We start from the raw sequence: 22,313 nt of genomic DNA, 5'->3' as shown, positions 1-22,313 counted from the left end.
AAGAACATCGACGACAAATAACGTTGCATGTGCAGCTGGAATAAGTTGAAGCAAGAACAACATGTGATAACGGTTAAAAAACCGTTATTTTCATACTTGATTTTGATACAAAACACACCCTTTATGACTTAGAAACTAGCTTGAAATCGTGCATTTTGTCTTAGTTAGGTTATAAGAGATTCAAAGGTGGTTTTATGGGTATTATGCTTGGTTTTCCTTGTTTTGACAGGACTTAACGAGAATTGAATGAAGAATATTGAAGTAGGAAGGAGATGGACTCAAGAAAGGATGAAAAAAGGTGCAAATGAAGAATCGCAGCCACCGCTCAGCGTCGGTTCAACACTAAGCGCCAGCTTTGCTGAAAAAGCCTCTGTCAAACGCTTAAGCGCTAACGCTGAGGGGAGAAGATAGAGTTGCGCTTACTACTGAGCACCAGAACCAGCATTGAGCCCTGGCCTCACTAGTAACAACACTTCCAAACGCCTGGGCGTGAATGATGAGCGTCCCACTTGAGTGTCGCACCTACCGCTGAGCGGTAAACCCAGTGCTAAGCGTTCTACTTTGGACTTGGGCATGTTTTCTGTAATATGTCACAGTTTATAAATAGATCAGTGTGACCCTTAGAGGTCATCTTTTGACAGAAAGGACGCAGAAACACCTTCTTCACTCCTAGGAGGCAGATTTTGGATGTGAAAGCTCCAATCTACAACTTTTAGGGTTTTATCTTTCATTCTTTTCATTTATTACATTTAGTTTCACCATGTCCATGGTGAACTAAACTCCATTGTTATTGAGGAATGATATCATTCTATTTGAAACTCTCTTATATTGAAATTCTTACTTAATTCATATGCTTTGTTTATCAATTTTTTGAGTTTTTCCTCCGTTATAATTCATGCTTTGTTTAAGACATTATTCAAACGCATAATCTTTGATGCTTTTTATATGGACACGTATAGTTAGGTCTAGACATGAGGGAATTCTCTTGATAGCAATATTATTTAGACATAGGAATAGGAGGATCAATTGCCTAAAGCTTCTGTGCCAATGAAATGCATGAATAATTGCTAGGGAGACTAGACATAGTAAACTAGTAATTATGAGTAGGCTCTTTTCACCAAGACATTGGGATTAGGGTAAATTAGAATGTGGCATGAACATTGATAACAAAGTCGAATTTAGTAAGAATAGTAGATATTTGAGAGTGGATTAGGATGAAACCGTAAACCCCAACAACACCATTCATTCATATCGTTCAACTGTCAATTGATCAACCTTTGCATGCATTTTATTTTCAGTTTTGCATTTACAACTCAAATTTCATTTATTCAAGTCTTATAATTTCAAAACATCACACGAACGTTTAGGCCTAAGAGTCCTTTGGGAGACGATATTCAGACTTACTGTTTTAATATTACTTGATATTATCTAGTATACTTTCCAGAGCCATAACAAGTTTTTGGCGTCGTTGGGACTCATTGGTTTAACTATTCAAGTAGTGTGATTATTGATTGAATTTGACTTGATTTTTGTTTTCATTTTTGTTTTGTTCTTATATAAAAGTGCTTTTTAGGGTTTTGTTTCTTGTGTATGCAGGAGGCAATTCATACTAGGAGCAAGAAAAATCAACAACCTCTTCTTGAAGGATTAAGTGGAAGGAGAGGGAAGAAAGTTAGAAGACCATCTAGAGAATTATTCCCCTCTCCTGATGTCCTTTGCATTTGCGAAATCCAAATGAAAATTGGGAAAGTTGAGGTTTAGGATTCGTGGGAGAAAACTGAAGTGTGTTGTTGTTCGATTCGAAGCGCGATTGTTGGTTGGTGAAGAACATCGACAGCAAATAACGTTGCATGTGCAACTGGAACAAGTTGAAGCAAGAACAACATGGGAATCTCCAAGACTCGCCACAAACAACGTCTATCGACAAATAACTCAATAACTCCAACCAAAAAATTACTCACAACACTGTTTTTGAAAATCTGTGCAAAGTCACGAGTTTTAGTCAACTTACTTCATAATGAGTCGACTTAAAACTTGCAGTTTTGCCACACAATATAAGTTCAACCAAGTGCATGTGGTTTTCTTTTTTGAAACATATGTAATGCAATCAAAGATGATATTTCATGTAAAAAAGCAGTGAATATTCATACATATATAGAATCAACACAAACATGTTCTTCAAGAATACATTCACAATAAAGATTTGAACATGTAACACATATCAATACATGTGTTATTAATAATGTGTTGTCATCATCAAAAACCAAAAACACTGTGAGATTAAGGTTTAGCTAAACCAGTGCTTCCCTTATCAACAATATCAACAATTCGGATGAAGAATCAAGAGGATAACATACAACGAAAATATTCATCCTTTTAGAAGCATTCAAAAGAAAAGTACAGAAAGAGCTCAAGAAAAAGAGAATATCTGAGCAAAAAAAGAGAAGAAGAGAAAAGAAGAAAAGCAATATTCTCGAGCTTCATTATAATATGTGCTTACTGATTATAAGAAAGACAGAAAAAGAAAAGAGAGAAACACCTACAAGTGTTTAGACTACATTGTATTGTAATCACACCCTCTCTGCAAGAATAATACTCTGAACGACTTGTAAGCAATCATTGATTGCAATTCTGAAGAGAATTAAAACATTTGTTGAACTCAGTTGAGTTATGGAAATCTATGTAATGCCGCTTAGTACCAAGAGTGATGCGAATACTCATCTAGTCTAGGGTAACAAGATGTTATTCGTTGACTGAGAAGACCAAGAATGGTGAGAATACTCATCCAATTTAGGGTAATAGGAGGTTATTTGCTAACTGCAAAGTCCACAAGTGGTGTGAATACTCAGTTGTAATCTTGTTAAAGATTATAGTGGAATCCTCTACAGAGGATACTTGAGGTAACTTAGTTACAGTGAACCAATATAATAATATCTATGCAATTGTTGTTAAAACAAAATTGTTTATGCGCCTAAATGCTCTCATGTTTTGAATTTTAACTAAATAACATTAAAACGGGATAATAATATGAAAAGAACTAAGAGTGAAAATACAAAAACTTAGAACCTAAATTCTCAACATAAAAAACCTACATAAAACTTAGAACCTAAATCCCTAACATAGAAAACCTTAGGAAAATATTTAGGTTCTTAAGAACAAGAAAAACATCTAGATCAAAAACATCTAGAAACAAAAATTTTGCTTAAAACGTCTAAAAAAGCTATAATTAAATACTTAAAACTTATCATACCCAAAACATATTTAGATTAACTCTGGAAAACAAACCGTGTTTAATAACTGAAACTCTAAACTACAAGCGGTAACGATTAACAAGTTAACTAGCAGCTGGCTCATGTAAACCTGTTTTCATTACATTTCTTAATATATATATATATATATATATATATATATATATATATATATATATATATATATATATATATATATATATATATATATATATGATTGCATTGTGTTAGCGATAATGATCATGACCATAGGTGAGTGATGTCAATTGTTGTATTTAGGGATGATCGTGATCCAGGAGTTCGGTCAAGCTTCTATATATTATACAATCCAAACAATCCACCTTAATTAAGTGACGTGAGTAAACTAATTAAAAAAAGTTTATTTTTAAAATTTAAAAAATTAAAATCTTTTAATGTTCTTGATTTTAAATTTAATAATTAATTTTTTTTTAAATATAAGCATACTAGTTGCACTTATTATTTATTTTCAACGTGATTTTGTAATTTAATGGGTTAATTCAATCTAACTAACTTACAAACGAGTCAAAATAATTTAAATTCGGTTTGACTCTTAGTGAATTAAATGGATTGATCCATTAATTTATTTATTACAAATTTTTTAATTTAAAAAATATTTATTTTTCAAATTCAAAATTAAATAAATTTAAGTTTAAAATGATATTAAAAATTAGAGATAATTCAAAATAAAAAAAATAGTATAATCTAAAATCATCTTAAATTTTAAATACAATATAAAATCAAGTACAAAATCCAACATAAATAAATATCTAATATTAATATTTTTTTTGTCATTTATTCTATTTTAAAATATTTTCTTATTTCTTTTTATATATAAATATAATAATAAACACAAAATAATAATTAAGTGGATTGGAAAATCAATTTGACTCACCATAAAATTTTTTCAGATGGGTTAGATTTTTAATAAATGAAATTTAAAATTAATCAATATTAATTTTTTTTAATCCAACCTAACTTGAATAGTTCGTTTCACAGTTTCAATCCGCTTTGACAATAATGAATGTTGGATTTCATGTACTTTGAAACATTACCACCAAGTTATTGTGAGGGATTAACACTAAGATCCTTCCAAATTCCATTCATTGTTTTCTCTTTTAATTTACGAAAAAGTTCTCTGATGAGCCAGAAAGGCGCCAACGCAAAACAAAAGACACAAATTTTCTATGGCTTAAAATATATTATAGGACCACGTGACACATGCAAATATGAGTTGCCATGGTCCATCCATAAATTAATAAATAAATATATGTTATTATAATGGAAGATTAATTTTATTTAATGTTAATTAAAATCAATTTCAGTTAAATTAAATATTCGTTCACATTTATGTTAGATTATTTATGATTTTACTCGTATGTTACACATGCTAACTTGTTTACAAAACATGTTTAAATAAAAATAATAATAATAAACTGTATAATATAATGATAATTGAATTTAGTTAATAATATATTTATTAAGCATTAATATTTAGGATAAATAATTAATAACAATAAATGATTGTTATTTATTTATAATTAAGCATCAAACCATTTATAGATTTAAAATATGCAATATTATCAAGTATTTATATAATTATAATCGCATCTTATAACATCTATTTTAATTTTTGTGAAAATAATTACTTTTAAAATTAATTTTGTTTTGGGAAAAAGTGATGAAAGAAACAGATGCAGTGGTGAGGTTTGTTTATTAAATATTTGTGGATAAAAGATTTTTATAGCAAAGGAAATGAATATTACGAAGTTGTATTTAGAGGGATAGGTTGGAGGCAGCACGACTTTTGGATTTCCGTTAATCCTTTCTCTCTCTTGTGTTTGAATCCAAATTATTTCACAATCGCCGGCCACAAAAATAAAACCCCAACAACAACAATAATAAATAATAAATTGTAAAGGGTTCCAGAATAGGGGAAAAAAAGGGAGAAACGATAACGAAACCATAATAATAAGTTATATAGATTAAATTGGATTCTGTTACTCTTGCTTTCTTTTCCCACAGAAGACGAACATCGAACCAATCTCCTTCCGTTTTGTCTAGAACCAACCATTCATCCAGCGATTCCATGGTGGCGAGAGGCGTGCCGGCGATCACGTTGGCGGCCGTGGCCGCCCTTGACTTAACGGAATCCTCCAACTGGTGGCGGGACATCAACGAGTCTCCGCTCTGGCAGGATCGCATCTTCCACCTCCTCGCCATCCTCTACGGAATCGTCGCCGCTGTTGCTCTGGTATTCCTTCTACGACATCCTTTTCACGTTTCTCTCTGCCAGATTTCTCTTTCGACTTTCGATAGGGGTTTCTCTATGCTTGTTTTATTATTTGGTCATTGTTGATATTGTAATCTTACAATTTTAGGTTCAATTAGTGCGAATACAATTGAGAGTGCCAGAATATGGTTGGACCACGCAGAAGGTCTTTCACTTTCTCAATTTCTTGGTGAATGGGGGTTTGTATCATTCTAGTCTAACCTTTTTCTTTCGTTTGTATTTTGTAAGTAAAAAAACATTGAATATTTGCATTTATACGATGCTTGACGATTTTCTCGCGCAAAGTTAACGCTCTTTCTGGTTTTGCAGTTCGGTGTTTTGTTTTCGTCTTCCGTCGGGATGTGCAGAAGTTACAGCCAGAGGTAGAAATCATTTGTTTCAGTTTTTTTTTTTTTTTTAATTCCATCATAAATTAAGTTTTTTATTCTCATAGCTAATGCTCGGCCTCGTGTGTGTAGATTGTTCAACATATCTTACTCGACGTGCCTAGTCTTGCTTTCTTTACAACCTATGCTCTATTAGTACTGTTCTGGGCTGAGATTTATTACCAGGCAAGTTCAACTTGCGGTGATGTACTGCTTTTCTTTTTATTAGCGTGGGATATTGCTATTTCGGTGGGCTGATTATTGGTCTATGATGTTACATGTTTTGCAGGCCCGCGCTGTATCTACTGATGGTCTCAGACCAAGTTTCTATACTATTAATGCTGTGGTTTATGTTATTCAGGTGAAAAAGTCTTGCCCATATTGCACTTGCTACTGTTCCCACTCATCCCAGTAGGCTGTGCTTTTTGAGACCATGGATGTTGCCTGCGGTCTGTTTCCATTTTTAATTGCATTTCTTGAATTTTGTAGAAACTACAATTAATAGTGTGTCAATCAATACGATACTGAAGCTATAAAGGTACACTTAGAGCTGTATAAGATGTGTTGGCCCTCCTCTCCTTATGCTTTGTAGAAATAGTCCTTCATATAACATTTCTTGCTGTACCCATTTCTGATAGGAGCTCCAAAATCCTCCATAGTTGTTTCTTTGTTAGATCTGTTTCAACTTGAACCCTATCCATCTACTACATGTTTTTCCTCAGAAGAGAACTGTTTGATGCCCAGGCTTGTGTGTTAATCTTAATATCAGATGTATCTATGATTAGTTAGAAATGGTGGGCTGTCTTGGAGGTTATAGAAAGTTCTAGCTGTCTTTAATTGTTATGATGAAGAAATCATTGCTTCTAATTACTGCTCAGCATCCACCTAAAACTTCAAATGACTGTTACATGAGGGTTTCCTAACCTAGAAATGTGTTCTACATCATAATCTGTTGATTTTTTATTTTTTAGGATTGGGGTTCAAAATACAGAGAGATTACTGCTCTGATACCAAGTTATATAGTCATTGGTTCAGTGTTGGGNAAGAAGGAAAAGAGAAAGACAAGTCTAAAAACTACACACTGAAAATATTATTGACAGATATAACGTGTTCTAATACTACTTGTACAAGCTGAAGTCTACTAACAATATGCATAACGACTTTGTAACGACAACAATCAAGACGTTCTAAGATAATATAAAATATTTTCTATTGATTACGAAAATATTTTAAGTTTGTGTTTTTCACTTTATTTCTGTCTTCAATTTAATGTTTTGTTACTGAGTCAGCATACCTTTATTTTTTCAACTTTTCTGTGGCCAATGCTTTGGTGTTCTATGATATCTATTTGGAGTTTAATGTGACTGGTTTTGAATTTGTAGATTTTTCTCTTTTTTTATTTTTTTATTTTTTTTATTTTGGTTAATGCTAGAGTATGTCTCAGTCAGTTAGAACTTAGAGCTGTCCCTCATGCATTTCTGTTACGTTTCTGTTCAGACTAAGTGGCAGTTGTTAGATTTAATCAACTATAGTGATCTATGAATGGGAATCTTCTTTACATCACAGATCATCAGTTCAGATATCAATTATTATTATTCAGATTTCTCTCAATCTCTCTGTCATGGCATTCTAACAGTAAATTCTTTTTCATGCATTACAGATTGCTTTATGGTTGATATTATGGTGGAAACCTATCAGCGTGCTTGTCATCCTGTCTAAGATGTTCTTTGCAGGTTAAACTATATTTTAGATTTATGAGGGGTAACTATCAGATTTTACGGATCATGATTTTAATCATGTTTTCCTATGCATATATGTAGGTGTCTCTTTGTTTGCAGCCCTTGGCTTTCTTCTCTATGGTGGGAGGTGATTGTCTATTTCAATTTTCAATTGCATCTGTTGTTATTTGTTTAGATTATGCAATGAAATTAATGTGTATGGATTTAAGAATTACTCTAAGTTTGGAATTTTGCCATGTCAGAACTTATAAGAGAAACACTTAAAAAAATCAACTCATATTATTACTAGATATAGTCAATGGAATTCTTCAAATATTTACCACCTTTTTGAACGGATGAAATTTAAATAGTGCAAAATCATGAATGCTCTACACATGTTTTGTTTTTAGAATTTTGTCTGTATGTTGGCCCCTTCCTCAAAATTTGTATGGTCATAACTCTCAATAGCAGCTAAAATGTAAGTTAATAACCTTTTAGGGTGAAAGTGAAGTTGTAGACAGTTGTAATGGTTTACTGTGCTCCTGTATTATCCATATTCTCTCGCTTCTCTCTTCTGTCCTCTCTCCTAACCCTCTAAAACTACAATATTTTTATTTTTATTTGTATATTTGTCTTTTTAACCATCTTTTTTCTCAATCTACTCTCTTTTACTTTCTATCTGTTTATTGAATTTCAGTAGATGTATTTTTGAAGTGTCACTGTTAAAAACTACTATTTAAATCGTTCTTTGTAAATCTAAAGTTTAATTATGAATTTTCATTATAATTAGTTTATATATTAAATAAATATTTATTATGAATTTAAGTTACAGTGTAGTTTATGTATTAAAAAAATTAACTATGGTTTTTAATTACATAAAATTAAATATTTAGGTGCCATAATCAAGCTAAAATACTAGTTTTGATATAATGATTGTTAACCAAAGATCTCCAGTTATTATAAAGAAAAAAGTTAACATTTTCCCATTGACAGTCTTATGATTCTTTTTTTGTGATATGATGTGATGCTAAGAAGATTTAATGTCATCAAATGGTACCAAAGAAGAGGCCTTGGAATGCAATTCAATGCAAGTGTAAAGAACCTTTGAAAACAAGTGCTTTCTGCTTCAAAGGACCAAAAAAACTGCACATATCACACTCTCACACTATCTAAGAACCTTTTTCCTTGACAGCTCTGAAGTACTTTGTTAGGTACCCTCGTCGGAAACCTAACTATCTCAACACACCCACTCACCCAATAGCACACAGAAAGGTATAAACGAATCAACTGAACACGGCAAAGGATGACAATTACAAAGATGATCCGGGAGCCTAACCTCTCTCACAATGATCCGGGAGCCTAATCCCCCTCACAAGGTCTAGGACCTGTCTGTACAAAGAATCTGATTAACTCTCCACATAATTACAAAAGGTTTACATTTATAGGCCCCTTGCCCGCCTTCTCCAAATCTTCTCCGTTAGGCTCTTTTCCCCCTATCTTATATCCTATCATACTTTCTCATGAAAAGCCCCAAAATGATCATTCTTGAAGAAAGTAACTAATTTAAAATGCTTAAACTAATGGGTCGTAGTTTCAGAGCTTATGTTGTACATAACATGGTTGGCTACAGATTATTTGAGAAATAACTTGAGTCGATACTATCCAGTACTTAACCCCAACCAAAAGATTTCTGAATGGGACAAAGGGTGAAGCTTTGAGAGCCTGGTGAACTCCTCTGAAAATGAAAGGGGAATTTACCAGCCACTTGTTATATTATAATTTCACCAGTCTTTAGTATTAGTATGTTTCATTTCCTCTTCCATGTTTTCTATTTCTTTTCTGACCTTGTTCTATGACAGACTATTCTTGATGCTGCAACGCTTTCCTGTTGAATCCAAAGGCAGACGGAAGAAGCTGCAAGAGGTGTGTATTCTGTTTTACAAGGAAATTTTTCTATATTTATGTGGTCTGCTCCTCATTGCTCCCCTTCCTTTACCCAGAGTTAATCTACCTGATCTTTCTAATGCAGGTTGGCTATGTGACTACCATATGCTTTTCATGTTTCCTTATCAGATGCGTTATGGTTAGCCCCTTTTTCTTTAAAGAAAAAAAATGATTCCTATTATGGTTCGTAAATTGAGTTTGGTCATATTTTATTTTCAGATGTGCTTCAATGCATTTGATAAAGCTGCTGACCTTGATGTCTTGGACCATCCCATTCTGAATTTTATATATTACCTGGTGAGTTTGTATGTTTGTGTATTTCTTTATTGTCGTACTATGTTTTTTCTATATTCCCCACTTTTTCTCATAGTTGTGCTCTTCAAGTTGTATTGTTTCTATATTTAGGTCTATTTTTGGCTTATATGGTTCATCTTGGTTTGAGATTAATTCTGAAAGCCCTGACACATTCCCTTCTTATTTTGTTGGACACTGTTAAATACCATGCATTGGTTTTATTAACCTATATAAATTCGTTATTTCTTTTTGGAACGTAATTTTAGTTTAGACTTGGTTCTCAGTAGAGGCAAGGGAACTGATAAATTGGATAATTAAGTAATCGCTGTTTCAAATCCTCCAATTTATGTTGTTGTTAGGGGTGTATATCCCGATAAACTTTTCAACTTCTGGTGGAATTCTTTCTCTTGGAAAACGGATAATTAATTTTCTGAAGTCAATTTAAAAGGAACTGAAATGATTTATGTAATTGTGATTGCAATATTCTCCGCTCTACTCGCTATAGATATTTTATGATTTTTCTCAAGGGTAAGTAATCGAAAAGGGGGTTTGTTCTACTACTTGTCCTAGGTCATTTCCCTCATCCTATTTACATTTTTGTGCAGTTGGTGGAAATATTGCCTTCTTCTTTGGTCCTTTTCATTTTGAGGAAGCTGCCACCAAAACGTGGTATCACACAATATCATCCCATTCGCTGAAAAGATAGCATATGGAGAAAACTCAGTCAGGATTTCCTTGGTGGTTCTATGATTTCTTTGAAGTTTCTCGCACCCCAAGGATAATTTCTAGAGGCACAGAAGTCAGTCTTTCTTCTGTTGAGTGACAAAGCTAATATCATTGTTTTAATGTTCTCCTAAGGTTTGTAGGTTTTCAAACGTGACATTTTTATGGATTGTCAAACGTGGTAGATTGTGTTATATAAGTGATATTTGCATTGTCTTTAGGAAAATGTGGTTGCCGTTTCAGTCAGATTCAGCAATTCAACTCAATGAGCAACCTTTTTTGGGAGAAAAGGACACTGATATATTGTATAATAGTTTTCAAGTCTTGTAACTGCTACAAGTTGGTGAAATGTATTGTTCCTTTTCAGTCACGCTCCTGCTAATTCATTCAATTCTTTTACATCCCTACTTCCATTTCTTCGGTGAATCTGGCGAGGGCTAAATTAAATTTCTATTTTCGGTGATATTACTATCCTACTTTCAAATTTCAACGATGTATCTCATTGTTCCTAAAATTTTAACCGCGACTAAACTAAACGAAATTTTCCTTACTTTGGAACGTTCTCTAGATTCATATTTGAATCTATGTTACAAAATCCTAAAATTTTAACACTAGCAATACATTAATGAATTTTCAAGTTGAATTGCACCTTGATAAACCATCATGAAATATCCACACTAAGAAAACTAAAGGAAGCATGCACGCAATAATCTTAGACGATCAGAGTTCATACCTGGGACATATTTGCTGGCATTCGAAGATACCATCAATCAAAATCTTGCATTTGGTTTGAGTTAATTGAAGCTCTTGGTTGATGAGGACTCAGTATTGTGGATTAGCCATTTTAGCCAATCGTGTCGTCTCCAAATAGCATTGGGATCAAATATATGTATGCCGGTTGGTATTTGAATGTTTGGTTTGACCTAGTTCATAGTTAACGAAAAGAATGACAGGTTTGAATTATTGAAAGAGAAGCAGCACGTTCATGGTTAACGAAAAGAATGGTAGGTTTGAATTATGGAAAGAGAAGCACGAGAATATCAGGAATGGCGTTTGTACGTTTAAAAATTAGTTTAAAATTTGTTCATAGTGTTTGCATTTGTGCGGTGTATCATCTGGAGTTCTAATTAGCCACCCAAAGCATCCTTCGTGCAGAGGGTTCATATGCATGAGTTGTTATACTTTGTTTTAACATGAGAAGATATGGGTGAGAAATAAACCTAAAACTATTTCATTTGGGTGGTGCCACCACATGAAGAAGTTAAAAATTGGCTCTACAATTAGTCTAAAATAGAAGAAAAAAAACTCATTTATTGAATCACAAATTTGGATGAGTTTTTTTTATTGAAAAAGTGAGTTCAGTATAGTATATTTCTTTACTTGTTTGTTTTGAGGAAAAGTGACTATTATATTCACTTACCATAAAAGTGATGATATAATTGTAAGGATAATGATATTTAGACAACATTTTTTTGACAACATTTGAACATTGATTACGTATCGATATGTGATTGGTCAAAAATTACTCCACAATATTCAAATGTTGTCAAAAAAATGTTGTCTAAATATCATTATCCTAATTGTAAATATGATAAAATTTTCTGTTAGTTATGACTAGAACAGGTATAACTAGAGTCAACAGATAAAATAGAAACGATGATAATTTTGTAATAAAGTAAAATACGTTTTATGTTGATTATACCTAGAACTAACATAAAAAGTCGGGAGAAATAACAATTTTGTAACAATATAAAAGATCTTTTATGCTTCTTATATCTATAACCCACATAGAAAGCAAGAGCATATGTTATTTTAAATTTAAAATAAAGATATTATGATAGTTCTTCACTATAACTATCATAGAATCTTTACTTTTTTTTTCTTTCCCTTTCTTCCCTTTCTTTGCACTTAGCACTCTTCTACACCCTCGCACTTCACCAAGTTATTGTTTTTGTCTTCTCCCTTTTGCTACACTTGCCATTCATTTTTGTAGTTGTTTTTGCTCTTGTAGACCCTTAGTGCTCTCGCAACTATCTCGTAGACGTTATGTTTAGGATTTAGGTATTTCCTATCTCGAGAGCACTCCATATAGGCTTGGTCCTATACTTGGTTTTGGTCTTCACCTTAATCGTCTCACCATTATCCTTCGTCGTTGTTCTTGAACCTCTCCCTCACTTTGCTTCACTCCTTCTAGTTCTCAGGTTAGGAATCTTGATTTAAAGGTTATCTGATATGCATTTTCGATTAAAATTAGTTGTATACCTTTTATTGAGTTTCATGTTTTCTATTAATGTATTTGAATATATTTAGTGTTGTAAATGTCTACATGAATCAAGAATAGGTATACATTCCTCAGAGTTTCCAACTTAATAGATAATCAAGAAAATTCAAAAAATTTCGTCCAATTTGATGGCCTTAGAAGTAAGCCAGGAAATCATTGTACTCTAACTCAATGGACTTGCTACTTCACTCATTTTTATTTATTTCAACCTCCACCTATCCCTTTCACCTTGATTACAACTTTGCACATCTTCTGTCTTTAGACGATTTTGTTGCTTCCTTGCATGAAATCAATATCTAGGTTTCCAATTAAATAATTTGAATTTTGGTGTAAACAAATAAATTCATTCATTAATTATTTGTGTTGTGGTTTAGTGGAAAAGCTAAGCTCACAGATTGGACTGCATGTTTGGTTGTATCTTTGCTCCAAATAAAAATAAAGGTTTTGGTTTATAAGCACAACAATGGATTAAAGTTGGAAAAATTTTATATGCACAACAAATGAATATGAGAGTGGAGTAGAACAATTTCTTGAATTTGCAAAGGTGAATGTTTTAGATAATAATGAAATATTTTATTATTCGTGTATTAATTGTTTTAATGAGTCAAAACTATCAACCAAAGTTATTTGAGAGCATATTCTTTGTGATGATTTCCTAAAGAGTTACACAAAATGGACATGACATGGTGAATTAATAGACATGCCAAGTATACATGTGTCTTAGGAAGAAGCAAAAGAAGTTGATTTAAAGATGGATGATCAGTTAAAGAAATATGATGGAAACTCATCCAGGGAGCTACAACATGAACCATGGCTATGAGAATGAAAGAGGAAAAAGGACTTTAAAGAACTCTTCTTTTGTGGAAGATAGTGTTTTAGCTTGTTTTTTCCTTCTCTTAGCATTATAAAAATGTAAATGTTGATAAGGGGAGCAATATGAATGCTAAACCCAATTCCTCATGAGTTTGGTTTTTGATGATGACAACACATATATGTTACCATGACAACAACAAAAATATGTTTGTATGTTTTATTCATATGTCTATATGTTTTATGCATATGTTGCTAAACTGATTGTCTGCATACTTCCTATGATCATAAATGTATTTTATATTTGTTGTATGCATTCTCATGTTTTCATATGATAAAACCACTTGCACAAAGCAAATTTGTATGAAGTAATCGATTAGACTAGTTTAGTAATCAATTAAGTTCATCAAATAGCTTACGTTTAAAACTGTGAAAAAACAACAAGTTTCAATCGATTACATTACGTGTGAAATCGATTAAAACTCGTGTCTTTGCAAATACCTTCGGGAAAATGTGCAATGATGTGTTTTTGAATAAAGGGTTTTCAAAATTGTCTAAGTGTAGGACTTAATCAATTACACTGCTTATGTAATCAATTAAGTATGGTATTCTTTGAAAAGTATTTTCAAGCTAAGTCATAACTATAATAACGGTCATATTTTCAAATGTTTTGACTTACTGTTAGCATGCAATCGATTACATTATATACTTAATCAACTAAATATTTTGTAATGTAATTCTGATATAACTCTGTTATAGCATAACCGATTACATTTTATTTTTGTAATCGATTAAAGTGTGTCTGATATGAGAAATTCTATATAATATCATGTTGCACATTGCATTACATTTTTTGTATGCATTCTCATGTTTTCATATGATAAAACCACTTGCACAAAGCAAATCTGTATGAAGTAATCGATTAGACTAGTTTAGTAATCAATTAAGTTCATCAAATAACTTACGTTTAAAACTGTGAAAAAACAACAAGTTTCAATCGATTATTTTGCCCCACAAATTTAACCTTAAACTTTTAGTTTTGTGAACTTCACCTTAAAGCCACCAAGTTCATTGGATCCAACTTAATTCAAAGTTATTTTAAGATGGATGTTTTACCCAATACCTTCAACACTTCATCCTGGCATCTTCAAGTTTTTCAAAAAATCCTTTCTCAACTTTAGTAAATATTTTTTAACTTTTCTCTTTTATTAAGATAACCCTGCACCCCTTTAACTCTACACTCTTTTAATAAAAAAAAATTAAAACTTTATTTCTTATTTATAATTTAATAAATATGTAATTTAATTTAAAAATCTAATATTATTTAATATATTTTCATATTTTAATAATTATTAAAATATAATTTGAATTATTATAATAATTATATTAAAATAGTTAAAATTAAAATAATTAAAATAAAAGTAATAATATAAAATCTGATTTAATATATATAAATATATTAAATTATATTAAAATATTNAATTAATGAAATAAGATTTCTAAATTTTTAGATTTCTTAATTACTATTACTTTAATTTTAATTTTTTTTAATATTATTATTGTAATAATATATATTATATTTTAATAGTTATTTAAATATAAAATATATTAAATAACATTAAATTTTTAAATTAAATTAAATGGTTAGTAAATTATAAATAAAAAATAAATTTTTAAAAACTTTCTTATCGGATACCGATGATTATTTTTTTAAAATTTTATTTTCTACTTAAAATTTTATAATAATTTAATTTAATATTTTAATATAATTTAATATTTTTATATATATTAAATCAGATTTTATATTATTATTTTTGCTTTTTTATTTTTATTTGTATTACTTTTATTTTAATTGTTTTATTTTTAAATTTTTTAATATAATTATTATAATGGGTTAAATATGTTTTCAGTCCCTATATTTTGGGGCGATTTTGGTTTCAGTCCCTCTTTCAAAATAAGGTAGAATTTAGTCTTTCAATTTTAAAAAACTCTGGTTTTAATCCTTTTTACCAAATTTTTTTAACTTTATTTATTGTTTCAAACATGTTTCTTAGTTAACATTGAAGCAAAAATGTGTCAAACCGTGTAAACAATTCAAATGCTATAATAAAACGTGTTTGAAACAACAAATAAAATTAGAAAAATTTGGTAAAAAAGACTAAAACCACAGTTTTCTAAAGTTGAAGGACTAAATTGTATCTTAATTTGAAAGAGTGACTAAAACCAAAATCGCTTCAAAATACAGGGACTAAAAACATATTAAACAAAATATAAATTATATTTTAATAATTATTAAAATATGAAAAAATACTAAATTATATTAGATTTTTAAATTAAATTAAGATAGTTATTAAATTATAAATGAAAAACAGTTTTAAAAATTTGTTAGAAGGATGCAGTGTTAAAGAAATATATGATTACTCTAATTAAAAAATAGAAAAAGTTAAAAAAAAATATTTAGTAAGATTAAGAAAGTAATTTAAAAAAAAAAATTAAAAGTGTAGGAAGGATGAAGTATTGAAAATATAGGATAAAACATGTAAAGTGAAATTTTTAAAAAAAGTTAAAAGTGTCAATGTTAGAAGATTAAAATTATAATTTTTGGAGATGCAGTCGAGATGATAATGTAAAATGAAACCCCTTTCAAGATAGCCCAATCACAAGCAGGAGTCTAGAATCCGAGGGTTTATAAAAAAAAAGTGTCTTATTGAAACATTAATATAACCATTTAAAACATTGTGTCTCATTCTGAATAATAATATAATATATATAAAAAAAAGTTAAAACAAACTTTAAAGAATAATATAATTTACGAAAATCTACAAAAGAAATAAATTAAGACATTGTGATATACGGTGAGCAAAGAAATTTAATTGGAGTATAAAGAACTAAACTAACCAATGAAAGAAATTTAATTGGGATACAAAGAACTAACCAATGATTTCTACCGTGCTAATTGAGCAGATGAATTGGTGTATATGATAAAACTAGCACGTGAATGCAAATGTTATTAACTTTCTAAGTTAAAGGCCTGCACCACTCTGCACGACATTTATATGCGGAGAGCACAGCAAAATGCCCCACTGATCACATAAAAATATCCATTAAATTTGATGAAAATACAGTAAAAGTAAAAAGGACTAATTAATACAAGAAAACAAACTGATAGTGATAGCTGTTCTGAGTTCTACAACCAAATTTTAAGCAGAAATGCTGTCCAGTCAGAGAGAGAGAGAGAGAGACCTGTATGAGACTTGATCATGAATAGGACACGTTCCCTTTTTTCTCAGAATTTCCATACTTATGAATGAATGACACCAATCTTCTTAGCAAAATCATCTCCATCTTCTTCATCCATGTACTCTTCCTCCTGATTTTCACCCTCTTCACCTTGGTCATACTCGTAGTAACCCTCATCACCTTGTTCATACTCATAATCTCCTTCTCTCTGATCATCACCTTCGTAATACTGATCTTCACCGGCTTCATCGTACATTCCCTCCTCGTATTGACCATCAGTGGCACCAGTCTCTCCTCCAACTACCTCAGTGACCTCAACCTTGGATTCTTCATTATTTTGATTGTTAACAAATTCCTTGATCTCAGACAACACACCGTTTTGTGTGTTCGTGACCTGGGTAGGATCTAAGCCATTGGTAACTTCTTCATTTTTAATATTAGATGATTTGCCATTGCCCGAGTCTCCATCAGCTCTGCCTCCAGGTCCTCCCCTTTTCTTCTCCTTCAAAATTTCACTGAGAGGCTTTGGACCATCAAACTGAAGATCATCTTCAGACTGTGGGTGATCATCTCTTAAAGTTCCTCTCTTTCCCAGTGGTTGTGGCTCCCTATTTTCAGGGTTCCTCCCATTTTTAAGTTCTGCCAGACTTTTTGGCCCTGCAAAATCACTCCTATCACCACCTATTAGTTCTCTCCCCATTAATCGATCCTTTGAGTTTCTCCTCTCATCATCTTGCAACCTTCCTCGCATTCTATCATGGATCCTTCCTTGCTGAGTGGCCTGCAACCTTCCAGACAACAACCTGCCTCTAATTCTCCCTCTGTCATCCCTCTCTAGCTGATCAGTATCACCATTTGCTGGAAGTTTTATTCTACCACGGAAGCGATTACCGAGAGAGCTCTCATTCAGGGGTAATTGGAGTGAGTCCTTCCGAGAGAAGGATCGATGACTTTGTTCCTCACCATGACCCTCAAGGGCATGATCATGGCTGACAACAGATTTCAAACCATTGACTTTTCTGCGCTTGGATAAGTGATGTCGGAGATCTGAGATCTCAGCATTTTCAGGACTACCAGATCTGCGGCGAGTTCTTCTGTCTAAATGGGCCGAAGCCTTCCTGTGCTGCTCCCAAAGATATGGTTCCTGCGTGTGATCATATGACTCATAACCTTGAGGCACACGAAATCTTTCCCTATCAATATCAGCTGCTAAACCATATTCACCAGAATGCCCTAAATCATATTCATTCAAAGAGTCTAAGTTCCTTTCATCTGGACCTCTTGCTTTACCAAATTCATCTTCCCCATGATAGTAATCAGAATTCCTAAGTTCATCGGCCACAAGGACATCGAACCCAGGTGATGATTCTCTGAGAAACTCATCATTGTCCTTGCCACTGTGGAAATTGTGATCATCTGGCACACGAGCTTGATGCAGACGGCTTGACCGGACTACAGTAGGGCCATTGGTTACTGGTGGAGAACTTGTCTTAAATCTAGAAGCCTCATTATCAAATCCTCCAGAGGGTGGTGGCATTTCCTTCTCCAATTCAAACATATTTCTTTTAGGAGCAGAGTCAATTTTTGGGGCAGGTTTAGGTTCAGGGTCCCCACCTGACTTCGCAACATTTCCTTGGGAAGTTTTCCTTTCCTGAGTGTATTTTTCATTGGTTCCAAAAGGCTTCTTAAAACCTGGATTCTCGACTCCTTGGCTGGTAACTGGAACCTGAGCAGCTACTTTATTACCAGTGCTAGGAGCAGGAGGTCCATGCATGAAGGCACATCTGTCACCTTTTAAGCAAAGCCCCTTTTGGAAGAAAAAGCAAGGGACGGCTTGTTTAGTGGAATTATAAGATGCATGAATTGCAGATGCTGTTGGAATCTGTGATGGGGGTGCAGATACAGATGGTCCACCAGCTGTTGCTGCCTGTGTTCCTAACAAGCCATCAAGAGGCTGAATACAAAAACAAAATGCAGTTAGCAAAGTCCACACAATGAGACAATAACAGAGAAAAATAGACAAGTAGGCCAAAAATTGACATGAAAGTATAAAAGTTGGTTTTCATGAATAGAGACTCTCACCGGATGACGAAATGAACATTTGGGATTCAAACAGTTGCCACTCAACCAATAACGACAATCCCTAGGATTAACTCGTGCATACTCACTATGGCGGTACTCGCATTCATTTCCCTGTTCCAACAAAAGGAAAACAAATCAAAATGACGCCAGCAACAAATCCAGAGTTCAAAATGTTTAGATGACAAGACAGCCTCACATTCTTGATAACCAATCCTTGCTCTTTCGGATATGCAAAAAGCATATATCGGAAAGTTGCAATGCTACATACAGTAGTATACTCACGACAGAAAAAAAAAACAGCATCACAACAGCATAAAAAGAGCATGATGACAGTAAAATTACTTGATTTGTTTGCCAAGAAGAAATGGCATGACACATTTAAATGAACTAAGCAAACAAGTACTCGCACTTGACAGAAAAACTATGGAAACAAATATCAATATGAAGTAAAATGTTGAAGTTTGTTTGATGATAACAATAACAACTTCAAGGATTATGCAAAACAGTGCCAGCAACAGTAGTGGACATCCCAGATCTTGCTAACAGAACACTATTGAGACTAATTGATCAACATGACTCGTATACTCTCTTGCCACCACGTAGTAGCACTCTGTTACACATTTGGTTTTAATGAAAGTTCATTCATTATGCAAATTTCTTGCTTTGCTTTCAGAAACAACCAGAACACATTGAATAACACTTTAAACCATCCAACATAAGACTAAACCTGATTGATCCAACCTTATTTTTTTCAGCGGGATCCACACAATTGACCTAACTAAAGAAAATTAAAAAATTAAAAAAAAAAAATAACTAATATTATATGCAATCGTAATAGGGTTCAAGAACACAGTTATCCCTCATTCCCCTCAAATTATCAAATAAAAGAGAGAGGGGGGCCAAAAATACAATAAAATAAAGTCAAAAAAGATCAAATTAGTAAACAACTATCAATAATAGCAGTTTCACAAAAACTGTACATCAAAAAACGCAATCCGAAAAAGAAAAAGTAAAATAAAACCCTCTCTATCAACAAAATTCCCTATTGCTATCCCCAATTTGAAAATTCTGTAATTCATACAACCCCTTTTCCACAAAATTAGATTTCCCCATTGAAAATAAACAACCACAAAAACTATTTGCAGAAACAGACGAATCTGAAAACCCTAAAGCAGAGAATTCCGAAAGAGGCAAAAAGGGGATTTCCCCCCTTTCCTGTAAAAACAAAAAGAAAGTGGCAGAAAGAACCTTTTTGCATGTCAAAGGAGATGCAAGGAAGTAGACACAATCGGTGTTCCTCTTCAAGGCCTCATCTTGCGAAGAGGGTGCGGGCTGTTGAGGCTGAACCTGAAGCTGTGGCTGTGGGGTAACCATAGCTATAGTTGAAGCTGAAGTTGAAGACCCCAACCCAACCGGATGAAAAAAAACACGAAGAGGAAGGAAAAGATCAAATCAGAGACAGAAAGAAGGAGAAGAAGATGGATCCAAATCTCAATCTGAGAAGAGAATAAGTAGAGAGAGAGCCGCCACAGAAATTGGGGTCAGAGCTTAGAGAGAGAAAGAGAGAGAGAGAGTGGGTTTGAGTATGTGAATGTGATGGGCTTATATGGAGCATAGAGGAGAGGGTAAGGGTGAGCCTAGCCTGGTTTCGGCTTCTGTTTACATTTTTATTTATTATTTTTGTAAAAATTCATATTAATGTGTCTGTTCTATGTTTGTGTGTTAATGATTCTTTTTCGATGTTTCATACCAAATATGTAATGGGACACTTGCCTTCTTTCTGTTCGTTCATCATCTTTTCTATCTCTCTATACATATATTTTTTTCAAACTATAATGCCAATGGATCATAAATTTCAGTGAGTTTACATTTTCATGTCATAACATAAATAGTATTAATAGCACAAAAAATTCCATGGAAAATTAAAAGAATTATTTTTCATATACACCAAAATTAACATAACATTATATTAGTCGAGCACTTGGATGTATAATCACCCTTTTAGATTACAAAGGGGAAAGGATAAAATATTCCCATCAAATTTTAATGAATCCTGATGGTATTATTACTTTATCATCATTAATGAGGGAAGTTAGTGTTGAATTTGAATTCTCTCCATTTTTTTATATTAATTTGTTCATTGTTGTTCATTGTTTGTATTTTTGAAGTTTGGAATTTTGGAATTTATATTTAAGATAAGATAATTACTATATCTAAAATATTGTTTTAGAATTCAAAAATCTTTTGCAAAAAAAGTATTTAAACTGTTATTAAATTTTTACCCTTTTACAATATAAGACTGATATGCCGAAATAAATTACAATATATCAAAACTAATATATTTTGAAGTCATACCAAAAAAATAATATTATAAAAAAATCTAATAACTTGAAGTAAATAATGGTGATTTTCAATATATTATACAACGTTTTGGTGATGGATGATGTATTTTTATGTAATATTGTTTTCATATATAGGTGGTGTGAATCATACTTTACTTTTAAATAGATTTTTTAGTTATTGAGATAAGTTTATTGTTGAAATCTTATTTCATAACTGTTTATTTTTTAAATTTTAAGTAGAAAAAAAAACACAATAGTTTATTATCTTGAAATGTCAATTATGATAATTAATATGACTTTATAGATAATTGATGTCATTTATAATAATTATTAGATATTTATTTGAAATTTATTATTGAATTTTCTATCATAATGTTTTATATGATTTAATGCAAATTGATCATGTTTGATTCATAATGATAGATTATCACTTATGATACAGGATTAAGTATTTATTTGAAGATTATTAATGAATTCACTCAGTTTCTTTATCTTGTTTTATAATATATTATTTTTAATTATTTTATTGATTTTTAAATACATTGATGTATTAAGTATTTTCCATTTATCAATTTTATTTTGAAACCTTTGATTTAATTTAACGCAAATTTTAGTATGCGATTTGGTCTATTTAAAACATGTATTTTACTTTGAAACCGTGGTTTTCATAATTATATTTATTTTATAATGTAAGAAAATATGAATTTATTTAAACGCTTTTATTTTGCTCTTTGTTTTTGCTAGTTTTTTTTAAAGTGATAATTGATTTGTTTGGCATTTAAAGTTGTCCTATTTTTTGTAATTTTTATTTAATTTGGTCATTTTTTCCGACAGTCTAAATTATTAACAGCATAAGGTCTATATGAGCTATCAGTGAATGACGTGACTCATTTTTTCCTAATGTTGGCTGCCTATGGTGGTGATGCGATTAAGGTTTTCTAGTTCGCGATTTGGC

At 31.8% G+C, this 22,313-nt stretch overlaps 2 protein-coding genes across 4 annotated transcripts; one reads left to right on the top strand and one right to left on the bottom strand.

Moving 5' to 3' along the window:
* Positions 1–5,114: 5,114 nt before the first annotated feature.
* LOC106780015 (protein TOM THREE HOMOLOG 1) lies at positions 5,115–10,973 on the top strand. 3 transcript variants are annotated; one of them, XR_001377231.2, is made up of 12 exons: positions 5,122–5,520; positions 5,648–5,738; positions 5,869–5,921; positions 6,018–6,110; positions 6,214–6,285; positions 7,585–7,657; positions 7,745–7,790; positions 9,502–9,565; positions 9,672–9,725; positions 9,806–9,883; positions 10,486–10,738; positions 10,825–10,973. XR_001377231.2 is itself a non-coding variant. In XM_014668250.2 (11 exons), exons 1-11 carry the CDS (start codon positions 5,356–5,358, stop codon positions 10,576–10,578), a joined length of 882 nt encoding a protein of 293 aa, XP_014523736.1. In that variant the 5' UTR covers positions 5,122–5,355; the 3' UTR covers positions 10,579–10,973. The 3 variants fall into 3 exon arrangements, 2 of the variants coding, with proteins under 2 accessions (XP_022632549.1, XP_014523736.1); XM_014668250.2 differs by having other exon boundaries at positions 10,486–10,973; XM_022776828.1 differs by lacking the exon at positions 9,672–9,725 and having other exon boundaries at positions 5,115–5,520; positions 10,486–10,973.
* A 5,690-nt stretch (positions 10,974–16,663) lies between these two features.
* LOC106780016 (zinc finger CCCH domain-containing protein 17) lies at positions 16,664–20,609 on the bottom strand. Its single transcript, XM_014668251.2, has 3 exons — positions 20,265–20,609; positions 19,017–19,127; positions 16,664–18,888 (listed from the first exon to the last, which is right to left on the bottom strand). Exons 1-3 carry the CDS (start codon positions 20,388–20,390, stop codon positions 16,996–16,998), a joined length of 2,130 nt encoding a protein of 709 aa, XP_014523737.1. The 5' UTR covers positions 20,391–20,609; the 3' UTR covers positions 16,664–16,995.
* Between the last annotated feature and the right edge of the window lie 1,704 nt (positions 20,610–22,313).

This window comes from Vigna radiata, unplaced genomic scaffold, assembly GCF_000741045.1.
Source record: "Vigna radiata var. radiata cultivar VC1973A unplaced genomic scaffold, Vradiata_ver6 scaffold_389, whole genome shotgun sequence".
Taxonomy (NCBI): domain Eukaryota; kingdom Viridiplantae; phylum Streptophyta; class Magnoliopsida; order Fabales; family Fabaceae; genus Vigna; species Vigna radiata.
This window is presented reverse-complemented; position numbering and strand designations above follow the sequence as displayed.

Coding starts and splice junctions, on each gene's coding strand:
- LOC106780015 (XM_014668250.2), top strand. CDS start 5,356: ATGGTGGCGAGAGGCGTGCCGGCGATCACGTTGGCGGCCGTGGCCGCC. Junction 5,739..5,868: donor CAATTTCTTGGTGAATGGGG/GTTTGTATCATT, acceptor CTGGTTTTGCAG/TTCGGTGTTTTGTTTTCGTC. Junction 9,884..10,485: donor TGAATTTTATATATTACCTG/GTGAGTTTGTAT, acceptor ATTTTTGTGCAG/TTGGTGGAAATATTGCCTTC.
- LOC106780016 (XM_014668251.2), bottom strand. CDS start 20,390: ATGGTTACCCCACAGCCACAGCTTCAGGTTCAGCCTCAACAGCCCGCA. Junction 19,128..20,264: donor CTCCTTTGACATGCAAAAAG/GTTCTTTCTGCC, acceptor TTGTTGGAACAG/GGAAATGAATGCGAGTACCG. Junction 18,889..19,016: donor AATGTTCATTTCGTCATCCG/GTGAGAGTCTCT, acceptor TTTTGTATTCAG/CCTCTTGATGGCTTGTTAGG.